Genomic DNA, 22,167 nt, shown 5'->3' with positions numbered 1-22,167 from the left:
CGTTCGAACCACACCATACAATGCATCTGCCACAAAAGCTATTGCAGCTTCCAACCTATCCGCCTGAGTACCTTGTGTACCACCAGATGCCTGGCCCTCCTGGGAATGCTGCACCCAATGTAAGCATGTCTTCTGCATGAAGCTGGAACAAATAGGTGCGCCGAGACTCAAAGCCGAGACCTCGAAAATCCACTTGAGATGGACCTCCAGCTTGCGGTCCTGAACATCCTTCAGAGCCACTACTCCCGCAACCGGAATGGTTCTTTGTGACGGCCTGGACCACGGTGTCTACCTTAGGAAGTGCAAAACGTTCCAGGGCTTGCTCTGGCAAGGTATAAAGCTTGGCCATAGCCCTGCCGACTCACAATCCTGCATTCGGGTTACCCCACTCCTGGGTCCATCTTTTTAATGGACTCGTGATACGGAAACACGGAAGAAGGGCTCCGCATGCCCTCCAAGACTGGATCCGCTCCGTTCTTGCAAGAGTCGCCAAGTGGAGGCTAGAGCCCCAGCTCTCCAAAACTTGGGGAATGAGTGGGGTCAGTTTCTCCCTACTGAACAACTGGAGGATCTTGGTGTCATCACCCTCAGCCGCAGGCCCCAGATCAACACCACCCCCCTGCGTACCCGCCGTGCCCAAGTCCGCCTCCCGACCCTGCGAGAGTGCCGCCTCCGGGTGGCAGGCTCTGCCTACGAAGCCATACTAGGCAAACGCAGCCCCCTGGCGGTTGACACCAAAGTGTTATGTAATGGCCCAGGTCCAACCGGTCCCGATCCCACCTCCAGAAACAAAGTGGAGAAATTACTTACCTGATAATTTTGTTTTCCTTAGGGTAGACAGATGGACTCAGGACCAATGGGTATAGTGTACTCCTGTTAGCAGTTGGAGACGGATCAGATTTCAATCTGACGTCAGCCCCTTGTACATATACCCCTGCAGGAAGTGCAGCTCCTCAGTATTCTTCCTTGCAAAGCATTGTGGATATATGTGTGACTGACTGATTGATTAACTTAATATGGTTAACTTAGATAATCTTTGTTAGAAGGTTAAAAACTTGATTAACTTGAACTGGTTGATTGACTATAGCTGGAGACCGCCAGTGTGCTCAACCGGAAAGCGTAGACACCCGGCAGGGTGGATGCCCTATGTAAATGAAAGCATGGCTTACCCTTGATTCATTTAAGGACCATGTATAACGGCAGCCGAGGGTGGGCTGCTAAGTCCATCTGTCTCCACTAAGGAAAACGAAATTATCAGGTAAGTAATTTCTCCATTTCCTAGCATGTAGCAGATGGACTCAGGACCAATGGGATGTATAAAAGCTACTCCCGAACTGGGAGGGAGGCTGCCCATGGTCCACTTAGGATTGTCCTTGCAAATGCTGTGTCCTCCCAAGCCTGAACATCCAGACGGTAGAATCTGGAGAAGGTATGGATGGAGGACCACATTGCCGCCCTGCAGATCTCGGCAGGTGAAAGCATTCTGGTTTCTGCCCAGGAACCGCCTAGGCTCTGGTAGAATGGGCCTTGACCTGTAGAGGTGGTGGTTTTCCCACTTCTACATAGGCCGCATTGATGACTTCCTTGATCCAGCGGGCAATGGTTGCCCGCGAGGCCGCTTCCCCTTGTCTCTTCCCACTGTGAAGGACGAAAAGGTGGTCCCGTCTTTCGTACTGGTTCCGACATTTCCAGGTATCTGGATAGGAGTCTGCTGATGTCGAGATGGCGCATACTATGGGCTTCTTCAGACTTCAAGCCGTCCATCGTAGGTAGAGAGATGGTCTGGTTAAGGTGGAAGTGTGAGACCACTTTGGGGAGGAAGGAGGGAACCGTGCGTAGCTGAATGGTCCCCGGGGTGAGTCTGAGGAATGGCTCACGGCAGGTCAGTGCCTGTAGGTCTGAGATGCGGCGGGCCGAACACACGGCCAGCAAGAACACAGTCTTTAAGGTTAACAGACGGAGGGACAGGCCTTGGAGGGGTCTGAAGGCGGATCCAGCTAGGAACTCCAACACGAAGTTGAGGTTCCACAGAGGTACTGGCCACTTTAGTGGTGGGCGAATGTGTTTGACTCCTTTCAGGAAGCGTGATACATCTGGGTGCGAGGCTATGCTGTCGTCCTCGCTCCTGAAGCCGTAGCAAGACAATGCGGCCACCTGTACCTTGATGGAGTTGAGGGACAGACCCTTCTGCAGTCCGTTCTGTAGGAATTCCAAGATCACGGGAACCTTAGAGGAGCGCGGTTTGTCGTTGTGGTCTTTGCACCAGGCCTCAAAGACTCTCCAGATCCTTATGTATGTTAGAGATGTGGAGAACTTGCATGCTCGGAGGAGTGTATCTATTACTGCTCCCGAGTATCCCCTCTTTCTCAGGCGGGCCCTCTCAATGGCCAGACCGTAAGAGAGAATTGAGCTGGATCCTCGTGGAGGATGGGACCTTGTTGTAGCAGGTCTCTGTGTGGAGGCAGAGGTAGTGATTCCCTGCTAGTAGTCTTCTCATGTCCACGTACCAGGGTCTTCTTGGTCAGTCCGGGGCCACCAGAAGAACTAGTCCCCTGTGCCGCTGAATCTTGTGGATGATTGCGCCCAGCAAGGGCCATGGTGGAAAGGCGAATAGCAGGGTCTCCGGTGGCCAGGCCTGTACCAGGGTGTCGATCCCCTGGGACTGCGGATCCCACCTGCGGCTGAAGTATCTGGGTACTTGAGCGTTGGATCTGTTTGCCAGAAGATCCATGTCTGGAGTCCCCCACCAATTCACTACCATCTTGAAGGCTGTGGGTGACAGCTTCCATTCTCCTGGGTTTAGACTTTCCCTGCTGAGGAAGTCTGCCGTGGTGTTGACCATCCCGGCGATGTGGACGGTGGAGATGTCCTGGGGATTTGCTTCCGCCCAAGCCCTCAGAGGGTCTATTTCTAAGGACACCTTTTGGCTTCTGGTTTTGCCCTGCCGGTTGATGTAGGCCACCGTCGTGGCGTTGTCCGACATCACTCTGACCGTTTTGTCTCGAAGTCTGTGGGCGAACCGCAGGCAGGCTAATCTGACTGCCCGTGCTTCTAGGCGGTTGATGTTCCACCCCGCTTCTTCTTTGTTCCACCGCCCTTGGGCGGTTAACTCTTCGCAGTGTGCTCCCTACCCGTGTAGACTGGCATCTGTGGTGAGCAGGGTCCAGGTTGGGGAGGATAGTCTTGATCCCCGGCAGTGATAGACGTACGGTGTAGTTCTGGGATCGTGGACTCCACCGTGATAGGAGTGAGCATTGCAGGGGCCTCTTGTGGGCCCGCGCCCATGGCACCACTTCCAATATGGATGCCATTAGACCGAGGACTTGCGGGTAATCCCATGCTATGGGACGAGGGGCGCTCAGCAAGGTCTGGAGCCGGTCCCACAGCTTTGACCTCCTCGTGCGGGTCAGGTTGACCTTGTCTTCCTTGGTGTAGAATTGGACTCCTAGGTATTCCAGTGACTGCGAGGGCTGTAGGGAGCTCTTGTTTGTGTTGACTACCCATCTCAGGCTTTCCAGTAGGGTTATGACTCTGCTGGTTGTTTGGCGGCTTTCCTCCTGTGATTTTGCTCTGATCTGCCAATCGACCAGGTAGGGCTGAAGGAGGATTCCTTCCTTCCTGAGTGTTGCCACCAACCCTACTATCGCTTTGGTGAACGTCCGGGGTGTCGTGGCTGACCCGAAGGGTAGTGCCCGGAAGTGATTGTGACGATTCAGGACCTTGAAGCGTAGGTAGCGCTGGTGTTCCTGATGATTCGGGATGTGTAAGTAGGCCTCAGACAGGTCCAGGGATGTGAGGAACTCTCCTGGCTGTATTGCACGTATGACTGATCACAGGGTTTCCATGCGGAAGCGTGGGATCCTTAGGTGTCGGATGACCGACTTGAGGTCCAGGATGGCCTGAATGTACCCTCTTTCTTGGGTACGATAAAGTAAATGGAGTAATGTCCAGTATTTATTTCCCGTGTAGGTACCGGAGTTATGGCCTCGGGGGTCATAAGCCTGTTCAGTGTAGCTTCCGCTGCCGCCCTCATGCGGGGGTCGTGGCAGGGGGATTCCATGAACTTGTCCGGAGGGGTTCGAAATAAATCCAGGTGGTACCCCTCTCGGGTGATGGCTAGGATCCACTTGTCCGAAGTTATCTCGACTCATCTGCTGTAGACTGGGGTTAACCTGCCCCCTATGGCTACTTCCCCTGGATGGGTCGGCTGATTCTCATTGTGGGGTGCGGCCGGGGCCTGTACCCGAGCTGGTTCCCCTCTTGGCGTGCTTGTTCCGGAAGGGCTGGTTCCTGCCTGTAGGGCGGGATGCTTGTTAGTTGCTCTTGTGAGGGTTGAAGCGCTGTGAACTTCTGCCCCTGGTGGACATGAGGAAGGGACGCTGGTTTCCCTTTGTCTTGTCTTCCGGCATGCGCGGTAATGGGGAGTCGCCCCATTTGTTGGCCCATTTCTATAGTTCTCTGCCGAACAGGAGGGATCCTTTGAAGGGTGTCCTCGTGAGGCTCGTTTTGGGGAGGAGTCAGCCGATCAGATTCAAAGCCAGAGCTGGCTGCTGGCTGCCACTGGGGACGAGACTACTCTGTCCGCTGTGCGTCCTAGCTCGGAAGCCGCGCCCGTGAGAGAAGATAGTGCTGATTCAATGTCTTCTCCCGGGGTGTAATTCCTGTCTTGTGATAAGCAGGCACGTGTCACCACGGTGCAGCAGGCCGCAAACTGTAGGCCAGCGCTGCAACTTTGAGTGCTTGAGTATGGCTTCCAGGCTCTGGTCATGTGTATCCTGAGCGCCGCTACTCCCTCCACTGGGATGGCAGTGCGCATAGTGATCACGCAGGCCATGGCGTCCACTGTAGGGTACGCCAGGAGCTCCTTGGTTGCTGGGTCCAGGGGGTACATGGCAGATGAGGCTCGACCCCCTTTGCATGAGGATTCCAGAGCGTTCCCTTCTAGGTCAATTAGCTGTTGCGCCCGCTGTGGGGAGAGGGAGGTGGTGCGACGTCTGGCGAAGGCCTTCCTGCCGGGGTTTTGTTTTTTTTTTGTTTTTTTTTTTAAGGTTCCCCCGAGGTGCTTTGGCCCGGGATAGCGAGCTCCTTTAGGCATTGGATATCAGGTCGGAAGCTCATCCTTCGTGAGGAAGTGTCTCATGTTCGGAGGCTCTGTCCCCGAGGGGAATTCCCCCCTTCCAGGGGTTCAAATTCTTCTTCAGAGAGGCCCGTGTCCCTGTAGGTGGGACTTCTGGACCGTGTGAACTTGTGCCTAGGCCTCAAGGGTCCTGGCATGAGGGTCCTCTGGTGTCGCATGTGCCTGTTACGCCCCGGGTTCCGGCTGCATTTTAACCAAGGCGTGAATCCCCTTGAGCAACTCCACCCAAGAGCTCTATTCTGGGTCTAGGATGAGGGATACCGGATCTCTGGCGTCCCTGACTTCGGGGTGGATTCCCTGGGGCCTGCTAGGTCCGGGGTGCCCCCTGAGGAGCTAGCACGGGGCCCTAGGTGGGACTGGCCCTGACTTGGTCTCTCAGGGCCTTGCTTCCTCACTCTGAGCGGCTCTGAGTTGGCATGCTGGGCAGAGGCCTTGAGCCTTTTATTCCTGTTTCTGGAGGTGCCATGACTATGGACGCGTAAGCTCTTATGCGCTCCAGTGCGCCAGAGATGTGCGCGCAGATGTGCGCCCGGCCGTAGATATGCGCCTTGTTCTGTGCGCGTGACTTATGCGCGTAAGGTTATATGTGCGCCTAAGCTTATGCGCACATTTAATTTTGTGCGCTTAGCTCTCTTTGTGCGCTTGGCTCGGACGGCGGACAGTGCGGCGAACAGGGCCAAAATGGCGGCGGCGAGCATGCAGGCAAAATGGCGACCTCCTCGGAGGGTCTCCACGTGGGCAGACCCTGGAAACAGCCGGGGCCTAGCCCTGCTAGGGCGGATCAACCCAGTGGCACTGGTTCCGAGCGAAGACCTGTGCTCCTCCTCGATCTTCTGAGAACGGTTCAAGTAGAAGATTTACACCTTACCTCGTCTTCGGCACTTCCCGGTTTCGTCCCGGGCGGTCTCCGGCTGCGGGGGGAGAGGGCAACTACCTTCACTGCCGCGCTCGAGGGGTGCACCCACTGCCTCTCAGCTGCGCCCGAGATCGGGGGCTAAGTCCTCGCCGCGATTCGGCCGCCGGACCGAGGCTGCCTCTGTGCCGCACCGAGGATTTGAGGGCTAGGTCCCTGCCGCGAGTCGGCCACCGGACCGAGGCTCTCACCTCCGAGGGACCACGGAAATCACCTCAGGAATCTCAACTGGGGGAGGGACCCAAGGGTATCACCGCAGGAGAGCGGGGCTCTTCTTCCGTAAATTCTTTTCTTCTTGATTCTTGTTCTAACGCTCTTGAAAGCGTGCAGATAGTCCCTAACTGCTTTGGAGATGGAAAATACTGAGGAGCTGCACTTCCTGCAGGGGTATATGTACTAGGGGCTGACATCAGATTGAAATCTGATCCGTCTCCAACTGCTAACAGGAGTACACTATACCCATTGGTCCCGAGTCCATCTGCTACACGCTAGGAAATAGGAGGTTCTTGTCTGCCCCGTGGGACCCAAATCCCTCCTGCTGAGCCAAAAAGGCCCTATGCATCAAAAGAACTAACTCGGGCGAGAATGGAGTCCAGCCTGTGGGAAGCAATGGAGACCTCAAACTGTCTTCACCTGCAGGTATGGGACTTTGCCCCAGGTAGTTCTTATGGTCCCCCTGTCCCCCAATAGGACCGGAAAACTGGGGAAAGCGCAGAAGTGAGATCCCCAGCAGACCCGAAAGAGTAGGCTCGACCGCCAGGGGATCCACAACGGTTGCCGTTCCCACAGTCAGAGCATTGGGAGGCTGCATATGGACTGCACTGCTCCAGTCTGTAGCCGGTGGTGCAGGCGCAATTTTTCTGTTTGGCAGGTGCAGGGAGATTAGAGTGTCCCTTCCCACCCGAAGCACAGGCCGAACACAGACCGCGGCGATTCAGCCTGTGGGAGCCGCTCCACGTGTGTGGCAGGCCACCCCTGTACCATCGCGTCGCCAGAGCAGGAGAAAAAAAATCTGTGAGAAAAAAAGCACAAGAACAGAGATTCCCTGATAAAAAAAGCACCAAAAAACCACAGGGGAGGGGGAGAGTCGTCCTCCTCGCTACTCCTACCTGCCTCTTCCTTAGACTGATAGATTTTTTTTTTTTACAAAGTAAAACAACTTAATAAACTGAAAACAAAAACCCACACTAACTTCCTGCTCCAAACACTGAAGGGAGCTGTCCTGCTCAATTCAGCAAGTTAATGAAAAGGAGAGGAAAATGAGGAAAAGAGAGCCCATTAAAAAAAAATCTAGTCACTAAGTGATCTCGTGAAGGGGAGAGATCTGGACCACCAGATGTACACCCCACGGCAATCCCTGGATTGGGCGTACAAAAGGGTTGCCAACCCCCAGCCCATCTGCCTCAACCAAACAAGGTAGGGACTCCTCACAAGGAACCCAGACCCTGGGAAGAAGGCTCAGAGAAACAAAAAAAAAAAAAAAGGAAAGGAAAAATACTGGACCAAACTGCAGGTTTATGCAACCACCATCTGCTGGAGACAGAGAAATACTGAGGACCTGCAGGTGACATCAGTGTATATAAAGCAGTGTCAGTTTTACTTTCTCTGTCTCCATCTGTTGGCACGGATGAATAAACCCAGGAGTCTGGACTGATCCAGGTACGTACAGAGAACAAATAATTTTCATATCAGTTTTAATGGGGCACTGTATTTGTCTAGAGGTTTCTTTGTTGTATGTAGGGCTCTTCAAGCTTTTTCTTGTGTTTAATTTATTAAAATATTTATAACCCCTATATTAACTTGGTTATGCTAGGCGAGTTACAGCTAACAGACATTGCAGTAAAACAAAAACATAGCAAAATTCAAGACTATTTTTAAAACAAACATTCCTCAACCCCTAAAATCTTAATCGCCACTTAATTAAAAGCTTCATCAATAAAAATGTTTTAAAACTTCCAGATGCTCTTAGTCTCAAGTCAAAATATATATAATCTAGGGTTATGCTCATCTTATTTAAGAAGAATTTGAATTTTGGCCTTTTCTTGAAAAAAAATAATTGTCTCTCTCCATGTTTACTTGTAGGACCCATGATTTGCAGTAGGAAGCTAGTAGGTTTAGAGTCTCTCATAGACCTTCTGTGGTAGGGGACAAAACCTGCATATAGTAGACATTTGACTTCTGAGTCATTTAGTTTTAGCCCTATAGCTAAGGAGCTCTCTAGTACTGAGGGAAGAGCACTGGTGTAGATGTTGAAAAGGGCTGAAGAGAGTTAGTCTCGGTCTGCATATTATTTATTTTTATCTTACAGCTGATAGATGAATACAAGGATTTAATTATATCATAAGTTTTTACCACAATTCCAGTCTGTAGTAGTTTAAAGTTGATGCCAGATAGAGTAAAAGGCTTTTGTAAAGTCAATAAAACATGCAAATTTTCTCCCTTAGAAGGTGTTCTTTACGTTTGTTAATCAGTGCTAAGGTAAAGACATGTCAGAGGTTCTGAGTTTTGGAGGAACCTAATTTGGTTTCTTTGTAGACATTTGCTGTTAGGAATTTTAGTATTCATTTGTTGAGAATATTACAGAACACTTTGCTAATATTTTTGTTGATACAGATCCCTTTGTAGTTATTTTGATTAGTGGTATATCCATGCTTCTAGATTGGCGTAATTAACCCCTCTGCCCATGTCTTAGGGAAGAGGCCAGAAGAAGGTTAAATAGGTTTACTAGTGCCTCCTAAACCTAGATATTGCTGAATTGGAGCATTTCATTTAGTATCCTATCAGGGCCCCTTGCTTTTCTGAGTTGAAGTGTATGGAGGCATTCTTTGACTTCCTGTATTGTTATGAGAATGAAAGGTGGTGTTTGATATTCGACTGCCCTTTCCAGCAAGTATAATTTTTCTGGGATGTGTTTTTGATCTTGTGTGAGTTCTTCAGGTTTGATCTATTTATATGGAAGCTGGAAATGCTCAGTCCATATTTTTCCATTTTGGATTGCTAGTTCTGGTTTGGTTTTGGATTGAAGTCCCTTTCACATGTCCTAGAAGAAATTGTTACCTATGGCCTCCTCTATTTCAGTTTTTTCTTCATGTATTCAGATTTTTTCCATTTTAGGGCTCTTTTGTAATTTTCTAAGATTGTGAAAGTAGGAGTTGTGTAAGTCCTCTCTGAGGAGCGCTCTCTGTTTTATTTGTTGAAGAATTGTCTTACCTTTTAAGATTTTATATTCCTTATCAAACCAGGATGTCTTTCATGAGTTTTGTTTGATTTTTTTTTTTAATTCTGGTTTGGTGGTTAGTGATTCTCTTGCTATTCTGTAGAAAATGTTATGTATAAATCAACAACAGCTTGGTCTGTATTTTGCTGTGTGCAACTGTAGTCCTTAGGAAGGTGTGAATTTGTTTTATTGCTGACTTTTCTAGGGATATCTGATAATTTTCATTACTCTGGTGACCCCATATGTACTTTGGAGGGAGTCTGTGATGATTTCAAGGTGGGGCACTAAGTGCTGATATTTGCTTTGATCTATTGATGTATAGTACCATCCAGCTGTGGTCCAATAAGACTGGAGTCTTACAGTTAAGGCATTAATCTCTATGTCTGTATGTTTGTTATTGTATAATCACACACTTCGTTCCTGTATTGAGTTAAAATTTTCCAAAGGCATCCCCCTTGCTCTGCCACTCACTGCCTTTCAGCTGGCACTGCTGTTAGTGTACCTGATGGCTTCTGAGTCGATGTGCACAGGTGCTATCCTCTCCAACAGGAATTTCACCATCTCCAGGAACGGGTTTGTCGGCTGCTTGGGATTGGCAAGTTTACGAGCTATTTCCCTCTACAAAAAGCAAGGTTTGTGGGGGGAGGGGGAACAAACAAACAAAATCCAATGAAAAGCAATTTCAATCACTAAGTCACATTCACTCAAGATAGTTTGCACTTATAACCACCTTCTCAGCGTAGGCTGTTTCTGGGGTCACATTTCTTCTGCAGGCAGTACTCCTGCCCTGTCAGCAGAAGATCAGTGAGGCAGAACTGCTTTGCTATGGATGAACAGACCAGTTATAAATCAATATATGCTTTCAGCATACATCAGAACAAAAACAAATTGCTTGTTTTAGAGAAGGGAAAAAACCCCAAAACAGCAAACTCTTTCTTTCACATTTTCTAGATGTTTTTCAAACTGTTCATTTACCATAAGCCCATAGTGATTCGAGGAAATGCAATATCCCCCATACCCATCAACTTGAAGAAAAAAAAAAGGGTAGGAAACTATGGTTTTCACACTTCTTATAGACTTGATATTACATATACCTGTCTAGATACAGTCTAATTGCTGCCAACATGTACTGTGACATAAGATTATAGGGCTGATGTACTGAAGTGCATTAACATTGGCCGTTAACACATGTAAACATAGTGTTTATTGCGAGTGAAAATGAGGAACATGCTACTGCAGACAGCAAATTATGTGTGCATATGTAGGCAGTACTGTGAAAACAACTATACCTCCTGAAATATAGTTCAGTTTTTAGTATTAATGTGTCTGTGCTACATTGTGTGCAATTTTAATGCCTACATGTTTTTACTGCACTAATAATTTTGCATAGTTTGACACCTCATTATCTCATTAGCATAGAGTTTATGTTAAAACTATTGTAAATTAGTATACATGCATTAATTGTTTATATTCATAACACAGGTATTTAATGCCCCTATACCAGTAATTCAAGTGCTTTAATAACAAAAACAGCACCACTGGCCTGGGACTCTCCAACTCATTAGATCTGGGAAGTTAAGCAGGGTCAGACCTAGAAAATATTTGGAAGGGGGAACTACCATGGAAGACCAAGTACTGTGGGTTGCAGAAAGCAAAGGTGGAAATATTCGATCAAGAGAAGATAACAGGTACTATATGATGGAGCCATGATTGTGTAACTCAACATCCAGATGTTAGTAGAAAGAGAATAGGAAAAACTACAAACCTTTCGGATCTGCAGAGAATCTCCTAATGACCCAGACTGGCCATTATTGGAGGCAGAACGCTGGGATTGATGGACCTTTAGTCTGACCCACCATGGCAAATCTTATGCTCTTATATAAACACGTTTTGTTCCCCCATTCTTTACAATTCATTGAGGATGCTCAGAAGGGAGCTTTTATGATTACAAAAGTAGCACCACTTCAGCAGCCATAAAAGGAGAAACATTAACAAAGTAAACAAGGTAAGTAACAGTCTAACTGCATAGGAAACTCAGAGGTAAATGCAGGGATGTGCAGTGCAATCTTTGCCCAATATAGAAATGTGATGGGGGTAAGGAAAGAAGTGAACACCCATGAATCCGAGCAGTTTATTCTCTTACTTGTATGACAAATGATCTCTTCCTCCTTCCTGTTTCTATCTCTCACATTTTTCAGGAAAAGTGTTTTTTTTTTAGAATGGGTATAGCTGCAGCATTGCTGATGCTGGCATGCTACTGGTTAAAGTTTGTATAAATAACACAGAGGAGCTGTCTGGGAAAGGCCCATGGCAGTGTTATGTTAATAGGCAGACTGACAGAACCGACACTAAGGATGTGCAGAATGTATCACTAAACTGTAATGTTTTGTGCTAGCGTTCACACAAACCTGCAATGTTTGAATAGCAAGTTTCTGAGGCAAAGGCATCCGAAGCTGAAATATTTGATTTAAATCTGTGTCGGGGGAGGGTGGGAGATTAGGGGCTGATGGGACAGTTGCCCGGAGCCCAACTGCCTAAAAGGGCCCATACAGTGTTGTATTAAGGCTAAATAATACTTATATAAATGATGGTAGGGGGAAGTGGACGGCTATGCCAAGGGGCACCTTAATCCATTCGTGTGGTGCTGTGGCTAACCACATGCTGCTATGGCAGGAATAAGGAATCTGAAAGATGGACTGGCATCTATTTTAGCAATTACTTTCAGCAAAGTTTCTTTAAATAGTATAGATTAATGTGGGCAGAAATGGTAATTTTCCTTACTGTCAATTTCTGTCCTATTAACTAGGATAGCAGTCAGGATACCTGTAGGCACTGTAGCATAAGAAGTGCAACTGAGAGCAGCAGCATCTTATTAGAAGTTGCATCATAATACTCTGCCAAAACTGCTGTCTTGAGGTGAAGCATTTTCTAGACAGTAATGTGCAGTGAGGATGTGGACAGAAGACCAGGTGACAACTGCAAATATCTTCTAAGGAAGCAGAGCAAAGATGAGCTAAGAAAGCTGTAGTAGCTCTCACTTGATGAGCTTTCACCTTACTTTGAAGTTATTTTCCTGAATGAGTATAATAATGAGAAATACAATCAGAAATCCATATGGAGAGAGTTAATTTTGTAACTGAAAAATCCCATTTTGACTGGACTGAAGTAGATGAATAGCTGTGAGGACTTTCTATAAGATTTTTATCTTTCCGAATAGAACAATAAAGCTTTTCTGCAGTCCAATGAATGAAGACCTCATTAGCCCTTATTGATGCATGATTTTGAAAAAAAAAAATATTGGCAACATCATGGATTGATTGAAGTGAAACTGAGATAATGTGGGTATATGGAGAATATGAGATGTGTGCTTGCATCTCGCATACTCTCCAGGTGGAAGTTACAGCTATCAAACATAAAACCTTCCAAGAAAGGAAATTTAGTTCTGCTGTTGCTAGAGGCTCAAATGTTGATTTCATGAGCTGAGCAAGAACTATATTCAGATCCCACAGAGAAGGAAGAGCTTTAACCAGAGGTTTCAGGTGAGTTGGGCCTTTCAGAAATCTGGCAAATATAGTTTGCTAGTCAATAGTAATTCCTCTCAAATTCTCATTTGCTCCTATAGCATTAAGAAGAACCCTGGCTTAGTTTTCAATCCTGAGTCAGATAGGCTTAAGAGATATTGAAATAAAAGGGGAACAGTATACTTAAAGAGATCCTGACATGCATAAAAACCACATAAAAAATTGTTTCCATTTAAAGTTTTAAGACTTTCTAGTAGAGCATTTTCTTACTCATTTCAGTAGGCTGCTCCACAAAAGAGACTAGTTAGTTGACTTTCAGCATCCCTGTCATCACAGCTAATCATTGAAAACTGGGATAAAGAAGATTCTCATTGAACTGAGCGATTAGGGATAGGTATTCTTAATTTTATTGGCTGCTGAACAGTAGACATTGAAACAATGGAAACTAAATTTGATGTGGCCAAAAAGGAGCTATCAAAATATTTAGAGCTTTTTCTCTTGAATTGTCTAGGCTATAAGTGGAATCGGAGGAAATGCATAAAGAAGTCTCTGACTCTATGGGATTGAAAAAGCATCTTTCACTAGACTGTTCCATGTTGACCTTCTGGAGCTGTGGATGGGAACTGTTGTTGTTCACTGGCAATGCAAAGAAATCTATCTGAGGAATACCCCAAAGTTGAAATAGTTCCTATGGCACATTATGGTTTAATGACTATTTATGTGGTTTAATGAGTATTTTTGTATAGCTGAATTTGATGACCTAGCGTATCTGCTGTTTGATTTTGGTTCCCAGCGAGATAGACAGCTATCAAACACATCTTCTGAGAAACTGTCCATTTCTATGCCTTACAGGCTTCTTGACAAACGTTGAAAGAGCCTGCTCCTCCTTGTTTGTTGAGATAGACATTGCTACTTAGTTGTCTGTGGGGTCAACACTACTTTCTCCTTTAACTAGGAACTGAATACATTTAGGCAAGGAAGACTGCCCTCAGCTCTAATTAATTTATGGGGAGCATAAATCCTTGAGAACAATGGTTGATATGAGCTTCCCATTCTTAGCTGGAGGCATCTGTGGCTACTGTAATTTGAAATTGTGATTGGTGAAAAAACTAACCCTGTAACAGATTTGCATGATCCATCCACCATGACAGAGAATGGATGAGTGTGTTGGATATATTTACTTATGGGCACTGACTATAGGTGTCTCATGCTGAGGTATGCAACAGAGGTAATGTGAACAGCTGCCACCATGTAGCCCAGTGTTTTCATGAAGGAATGGGCAGAAACTTTCTGATCTGAATTAGGATTATTTTGGTCAATTTGTGTGGGCTCTATTACTCTTTCCCATGTGTGGAATACAGGCATGCTCCTGTGAAGTCTATTATATGAATCAGGTTCAAATTGGATTTTGGGAAATTGATGAGGAATCCTAGGTATTTGAAGGATGTGCAGCATACGGACTGTGGAAGAATGAGCTTTGTGAAGGTTATGGCTGGATATGAGCCAGTCATCTAAATATGGAAAAATGATGAGCAGCAGCCACTACAAAATTTATGAACACCATGGGTGCTGTGGAGAGGCTGAAAAGGAAAACACTATTTGTAATGATTATTGGTTTGTTTATTTATTTATATGGTGAAACATAGAAATTTGCTATGAGCTTTTGTGAACTGAAATGTGTGTGTCGGCATCTTTGAGATCTAATGTGGTTAATCAGTCTGTGATGTCAATTTGAGGGAGGATGATTCCTTAAGAGTTCATACTGAATGTTTAGTTCTTCAGGTATTTCTTGAGATATCTGAAATCCAAGATGGGACAGAGACCATGTGTTTTCTTCGGAATGAGGATGTATTTGGAGTCAAATCCTACATTCTTTTGTAGACTGATTCTATCACAGTTGCAGTGAGGACGGCCGATAGGTCTTATTAGAGTCATATGAGCTGTTCTGCATTTGTGGAATGATTCTTTGGTAGACTATTTGGGGGGGGAAGGATATGAAATTCAAATGGTATCTTTGTTGTATGATTTTTAAAACCCAACAATCTGTTATTGCAAACCATAATTTGGCTTACATGTTAAAGCCTTCCAACCACTGGAAGGCTGTTTGGATTTACTCTGGAAACTTTCTTGATAATTCTAGACAAGAGCTAGGATTAGTTTTTGGCTATGTTTGTTGGAGAGGCTTGGGCTACGCTCTGTCTCTAGCACCTGGCCTGCTCTGCTGCTGCTGTTGAGGGTAAGGCTGCTGAAAGTAGTAAGTCTGGTACCTTATTCTTGCACAGAAGTAATTTCTCTTGTAGTGCTGATGTTGACTTTCCCTACCTGTGGATGGCTACTCAGTTATAGCTAATGACAGGGTAAGGAGAGTGGAACAGTTAATGAGAGCCACTGTTTCTTTTACTTTCTCTCCAAAGAGATTATCCCCTGAACATGGCAGCAATTTTTTTGTGAAATTCTTTGCAAGACCTGAAGTCCAGAGCCATGCAAGTCTTCTGGCTCCAAAGACTACTGCAGATATCCTGGAAGATGTATCATACACATCATAAACTGACCTAACTAGATGTGTCCCACATTTTTCCAATTCTTAAAGTATAGGAGCAAAATAATCCATTGAGTCAGAGGAAGCTACTGTATCATGTTTTGCAGCTTTTCCAAGGAATTGTACATATATTATACCATATATAGTTGAAGGGCAGGATTCTAGACGGTGACATAACTGATAGGAAAATCTTTTATGCCATGCTGTCCAGTAATTGCTTCTTTTCCCAGAGGGGTACTAGAATGTGTTTTGGAATGCTTTTCTTTTTTCAAAACCGATTCTACTCCTACAGACTTGTACCGTTTGATTACCAGGACAAAGGTCTAATATCCTTGCTAATAGTAATGCAGATAAGGCTGTCTGGCACATCTTTGTTAGGAGTTCCTGTAATATTCTCTGAATCAGGTATAGAATCAAACAAAAGCTCTGCAGCAAACACTGTAGAACCTTTATGGATAGAAATCCCATGTGAGAAGGGGAAATAGAACAGCAGTGTCATTGGAATGAATGATGATAAAAATTATCAATGTTTTATAGTAGATTTGGGATGGAACTGGTAACTAATGTAGTCACATTAGGGAGGGTGTAATGTGATCATATTTCCTAGATCCTATTAAGAGTCTTACTGTGGCATTTTGTTATAGTTGTAGTAGTTTTAAGTGACATGCTGGAAGTAAGGAGTAGTAAGAAGTTGCAGTGGTCTAGGTCTGAGAAGATTAATGGTTTCAACCAATGAAATATCTGCAACTTGGCGCAACCTGTCTTGATGAATTTGCTGATGTGCATTTTCATTGTAAGGTTCTCATCTAGCTGTATTCCTAAATCCTGTACTTGATTTGAGGGGTTAATTTGAAAATTACCCAGATTTAGGGCAGATGGTTTAACTATCGATGAGTTTCTACTCAGCCAAATGATTTCAGTCTTTTTTGGGTTTAATATTAATTTAAGTTGTGAAAGTTTTATTGTATTGCTTTCATATAGTTAGAGTAACAAAGCTGTATTTTCAAATGATCCAGAGAGTGGGATGTATAACTAAGTTGTCAGCATACAAGAAGAAAGTTATTCCTAGGTTTGTCAGTAATTTACACAGTGGAAGCATGTAAATATTGAATAGGATTGCTGAGAGGGCTGAGCCTTGAGGGACTCCTGTATCATACTGGAAAGTATCAGTTGTAAAGCCCCTCCTCAAAAAACCCACCCTCGATCCTATCAACCCTGCTAACTACCGTCCCATTTCCAACTTGCCCTTCATATCAAAAATCATGGAAAAGATAGTTAACTCCCAGCTCTCCGATTTCCTGGAAAACCATAATATTCTATACCCTTCCCAATTTGGCTTCTGTAAAGCTCGCAACACCGAAAGCCTCCTACTCTCACTCACAGACACCATCCTCAAGGGCATGGACCACGGACAATCATATATCCTTGCCCTTCTTGACATCTCGTCGGCCTTCGACAGTCAGCCATAAAATCCTCCTTACTCGCCTAACTGAGAGAGGTATCTCAGACACAGCCCTACTTTGGTTCTCCTCCTATCTCAACAATAGAGATTACACTGTAAGAATTGCTCACTCTGAATCCTCTCATATTCCCCTCACCCAAGGCGTCCCTCAGGGCTCTTCCCTCTCCTCCACACTCTTTAATATTTACCTATTGCCACTTTGCCGTCTTCTCTCTGACCTTGGCCTAAAGTTTTTCTTATATGCAGATGACGTCCAAATCCTCATCCCTATTCAAGAATCACTCACCAAATCACTCCAGTTCTGGGAATCATGCCTTGCATCCATCAACACCCTACTCTCCAACCTCCACCTTGCCTTAAATGCCTCCAAAACAGAACTCCTCATAATCTCTAATCACCCAGACCATACACCCCACTCTTCATGTGACAATACCCCCCCTTGCAAACGCCCTCCCTCACACAGTGAGAGATCTTGGTGTCTCCCTAGATCAACAACTAAATTTCAAACATCACATCAACACAATTATAAAGGGAGATTTCTTCAAACTCCACATCCTTAAAAAACTTACACCTCTTCTCCATACTCAAGACTTCCGCACAGTACTTCAAAAGACTATATTATCAAAATTGGATTATTGCAACTCATTATTGGGTCTCCCCTTTTCTACTATTAAACCCCTTCAAATGCTGCAGAATGCCATGGCTAGGATTCTAACAAATACCCGCAAAGGTGATCACATCACCCCCATTCTAAAGGACCTCCATTGGTAACCCATTTCCTCCCGCATAAGATACAAAACTCTCACCATCCTTCATAACTCCCTGTACAATCACAATCACTCTTGGCTCGAGGATGCGCCACACTTCCGCTCATCCAATCGTCCCACCAGAATCACCCTCGCAGGAACTCTCTATACCCTCACCCTTAAAACCGCACACCATGTCTCCACCAGAGAAAGAGTCCTCTCTATCACCGGCCCCTCCCTCTGGAACACCCTGCCCACGGAACTCCGATTAGAACCATGTCTGCGCAAATTCAAAAAAGGAATTAAGACCTGGCTCTTTAAATTGGCTTACCCAGACTCGGACCAAACTTAGCCTGTGCCTTTTCTATTGTACACATCCGCATGGTTGTTTATTGTTTAATGTATAATTACTCCCTGCCATTTTGTTAGTCCAGAGTCTATACCTTGCATCATTTGACGTTTGCTCTTAATATTGTTATCCCTCCATCTTACTCCCCTTTGCAATGTCTGCCCAAACTGTTTGTATAATTTTTTTGCTTGGGATGTCCTAGTTCCCCCAGAGTGTATAGTCTGTAAAGTTTTAATTATTTGTAATATAATATCACCTTACCTTGTGCCTATAATAAGATTACCCTGCCTGTACCTCCTTCCCCCCGGTACTGTTCCTTTTTACCTTCTTCCTTATGGCTTTCCTTCTCTGCTGCCGCTTGTTCTTCTCTCTTCACTACTGCTCCCCTTCCCCCCTCCCTGTTTTTTGTACTTTCTGTCTTTTTCAGTTATATTGTAAACCGGCATGATGTTCCCACGAATGTTGATATAAAAAAGTTAATAAATATATATATATATTGTTGCCCAATTTGACTTAGAACATTCTGTTAGCTAGAAATGAGGAGAACCACCTGAGAACCTTGCCGTCGATCCCAATGTTTTTCATCTGATGGCATAACAGGTTACGGACCACAGTGTCAAAGGCAGCCGTTAAGTCAATTAGCACAAGACAATAAGATTCAACTGTGTTAAGCCCTCGTAAAACTGAGTCCATTAACAAGAGGAGTAATGTCCCAGTTGAGTGATGTTTCCTAAATCCAAACTGATTTGGGGAGAGAATATTTTGCTCTTCCAGGAGATTTACAAGCAGGGATAACACTGTTTTCTAGTACTTTTGCGAGAAAAGACAAGTTGGATATTGGGCGATAGTTGTCCAAATCATCAGTTCTACCATTCTTATTTTTTAGGATCAGCTTTATCACAGCTTGTTTTAACCCATTTGGAATAGTTCCTTCTGAGAGAGACAGGTTAACTAATGTTGTGACTGAGTGATAACCCCGTGTACTTGTTTCAAGAACTGGCTGGAATTAGGTCACGTGGGTGAATGGCTGGTTTAATTTTAGTAATGATTTGATCAATTTCCAGTTTCGATACTCTGTAGAGCGTGGACCATTTAACTATGCCATTAGAATCTTCAGGTGCTTTTGTTAGAGAACATATAGGGAATTGTGCTTTCAACTCATTGATTTTGTCTAAGAATGCGGTGGAATATTCATTGCAAGCGGCCTTTGTGAAGTTGCAGTTTCTTGAGATGGGAGATGTCGGGTCTCTAACTAAACATTTAGCAACTTCAAAGAGCAGTTTAGAATTAAATATAATCCTGTTAATCTGCTTAGCATAGTAATATTTTTTTGCTTTATTGGTTAATGTAGGGTATTTTGTAAGGAAAGATTTATGTTTTCTAAGAATTCAGCAGATGGGCATTTCCGCTATTGTTTCTCTGATTTTCTACGGTTCTGTTTAGTGTTTCTTAATTCATAATTGTACCAGGGCTTCTTATGTTTGGAGTTATTTCTTTCTTTGTTAATAGTTTTTGTCTGGACAGGACTGAGGGTTTCAGCTATGTAAATTTACAATTTTATCCCAGGAATCAAAAGAATAAGTTTGAGTTAGTTCATAAAGTTTATTTTCTAATGTTTCAGCAAATACTTCTCTCTATCTTTTTTCTGATGGTACAAGTGTGCTTATTATCTATACTATTGTGGATTTTGTTGGCGATGGTAATTTCTACCTTTATTAATTGGTGATCAGACCAGGGCAATATAGTATGCAAAGTATTGATTAGGCAATTATTGGTATTCGCAAATATTAGGTCTAGAGTGTGGTCTGCTTTATGCATGGCTTTCGAGACAAACTGTGGTCATCCCAGGGCTTCCATTACTTCTAAAAACATATCAAAGGCTAAGATTCTCAGTGTTTTGTCTACATAGAGGTTAAAGTTTTCTATAATTAATGTAGATTCTGGTGATTGAATTATTCGCCAAGGTGTTTCCATCAGTGGTGAGCAATCTTTTTGCAGTATTTCTGGAGGACAGATGACCAATCCTATGTTTAGTTGTGGGGACTTAAGAATTGCCACCTCATATGAGGGTTTCATCTCTACTTTGTACGGTACAAGCTTAAGCTGAAATAAATCATAGTTAGTATGGTAAATTTGGTTTTGGAGAACATTAACACTGTATTTCAGCCAGGTTTCAGTGATCTAGAAAATAGTGGGATTTAAATCCTCTAGAGGGATTTATTTTTTTTTTTAAGAGAGACTAAGCATTTAGTAGTAGCAGAGTAAACAATAAGTATGAAGAGTTAGTGAAAGTTTTTACTTATCGTAGGTTGGGCCAACATTGCATTCCTTCTGTGGTTATTTCTATGGGCGCTCCTTAGATCTCCATTCCAACACCGTCCGAGCAAGGGCTCAATGTAGCACTTTTGCTCCATGGCTGTGGCAACTGGATTAATAGTATGTGCACCTCAGGCGTGCACAAAGGGGCAAGTTCCTTTGTTGTGCTCCTTTGTGTGCACACCAAGGGCGAGCGCCTCTCGGTGCCGGCACCTTTGGCATCATCGCCATGGGGTTTCCTGGACCTCGGTGGCCAGGTGGTGGGCGGTCTCCGCTGGTGTGGTGCCTCTTCTCTCCACTTCAGCTACTGAGACCGCCAATGAAAAAAGGCCCGGTTGGCCTAGTGGATAATAGTGAGACAGATGATTTAATGTTTCTAGATTTTCAGGAAGCTTTTGAAAAAGTACTTATGAGAGACTCTTGAGGAAATTAAAAAGTCATGCGATAAGAAGCAATGTTCTATTGTGGAGTGAGAAAAGGTTAAAAGATAGAAAACAGAGTAGTGTTAAATAGTCAATTTTCTCAATGGAGAAATGTGAGTGCCACAGAGAACATACTGGGACCACTGCTTTTTAAAATGTTTATAAATGATCTAGAGATAGGAACGATAAATGAGATGATCAAGTTTGCAGATGATACAAATTTATTAAAAGCTGATAAATCCCAACATGATTATGAGAAATTGCAAGAGGACCTTGCTAGACTGGGAGACTAGGCAAACAAATGGCAGACATTTAATGTGGACAAATGTAAAGTGATGCATACAGGGAACAGCTGCCCAAAATTATAGTTACATGATGCAAGGTTCCACATTGGGAGTCACCACCCAGCAAAAGGATCTAGGCAGCATTGTGGATATGTTGAAATCTTCTACTCAGTGTGAGGCAGCAGCCAAGAAAGCAAATAGAATGCTAGGAATCTACCTTATAAATGGCCTGTGACCGACGGCCCGCAAATGCGCAGTAGAGACCAGCTCTACCGCGCATGTGCGGGCGAGCACGTCGCTCTGAGGCAGCTTCAGAAAGAAAAAAAAATGGCGGCGTCCAGTGGCAGCAGCGGCGGTACCGGCAGCGGGCGGCGACGGCGGTAGCGAGCGGCGGCGGTGGCGACGGCGGTAGCGGGCGGCGACGGCGGTAGCGAGGGAGGGAGAAGAGAGAGAGAGGGAGGGACGGACTGAGTGGGAGGGAGGGACGGAGAGAGAGAGTGGGAGGGAGTGACTGAGTGAGAGGGAGGGATTGAGTGAGGGGGAGGGACTGAGTGAGAGGGAGGGAGTGGGACTGAGTGAGAGGGAGAGGGGGGACTGAGGGAGGGAGTGGGACTGGGAGAGAGAGGGAGGGAGTGGGACTGAGGGAGAGTGAGTGGGACTGAGTGAGTGAGAGGGAGGGGGGAGGGAGTAACTGAGTGGGAGGGAGGGATTGAGTGAGGGGGAGGGACTGAGGGAGGGAGTGGGACTGAGGGAGAGGACGGAGGGAGTGGGGACTGAGTGAGAGGGAGGGAGTGAGTGAGACTGAGTGGGAGGGAGGGACTGAGTGATAGGAGAGGGAGGGTGGGGAGGAGTGGGTGAGGGAGGGGGTGGTGAAGAGTGAGGGGAGAGAGAAAGAGGGGGAGGTGAGAGACAGAGGGATGTAGCCCGTTTTAACGGGCTTAACGGCTTGTTATTAAGAAAGGAATGGCGAATAAAACAAGTCATAATGCCTCTGTATGACCCTATAGTGAGACTGCATCTTGAGTACTGTGTGCAATCCTTGTGATAGCATCCCAAAAAAAAAAATAGCAGAATTAGAAAAGGTACAGAGAAGGTGGACCAAAAATGATTAAGGCGAAGGAACGATTCCCCTATGAGAAAAGGCTAAATAGGTTAGGGCTCTCAGCTTAGATGGTTAAAGAGATTATACGACAGAGTTCTATAAAATGATGAATAGAGTGGAACAGGTAAACACGAATTGGTTGTTAAAATTACAAAGACC

At 45.2% G+C, this 22,167-nt stretch overlaps 1 protein-coding gene across 2 annotated transcripts in view; it reads right to left on the bottom strand.

Annotated features, from left to right (window-relative positions):
• The window catches only part of PDS5A (PDS5 cohesin associated factor A), a 734,756-nt gene that overhangs the window by 380,125 nt on the left and 332,464 nt on the right, over positions 1–22,167 (bottom strand). For both annotated transcript variants that reach the window (XM_029589173.1, XM_029589180.1), the window contains exon 17: positions 9,770–9,885. In XM_029589173.1, the coding sequence (XP_029445033.1) occupies positions 9,770–9,885 (116 nt within the window). The remainder of the gene's footprint in view (positions 1–9,769; positions 9,886–22,167) is intronic.

Source organism: Rhinatrema bivittatum, chromosome 1 (assembly GCF_901001135.1).
Source record: "Rhinatrema bivittatum chromosome 1, aRhiBiv1.1, whole genome shotgun sequence".
Classification (NCBI taxonomy): Eukaryota; Metazoa; Chordata; class Amphibia; order Gymnophiona; family Rhinatrematidae; genus Rhinatrema; species Rhinatrema bivittatum.
Note: the sequence above shows the minus strand (reverse complement) of the source record. Positions and strands in the feature narration are given on the sequence as shown.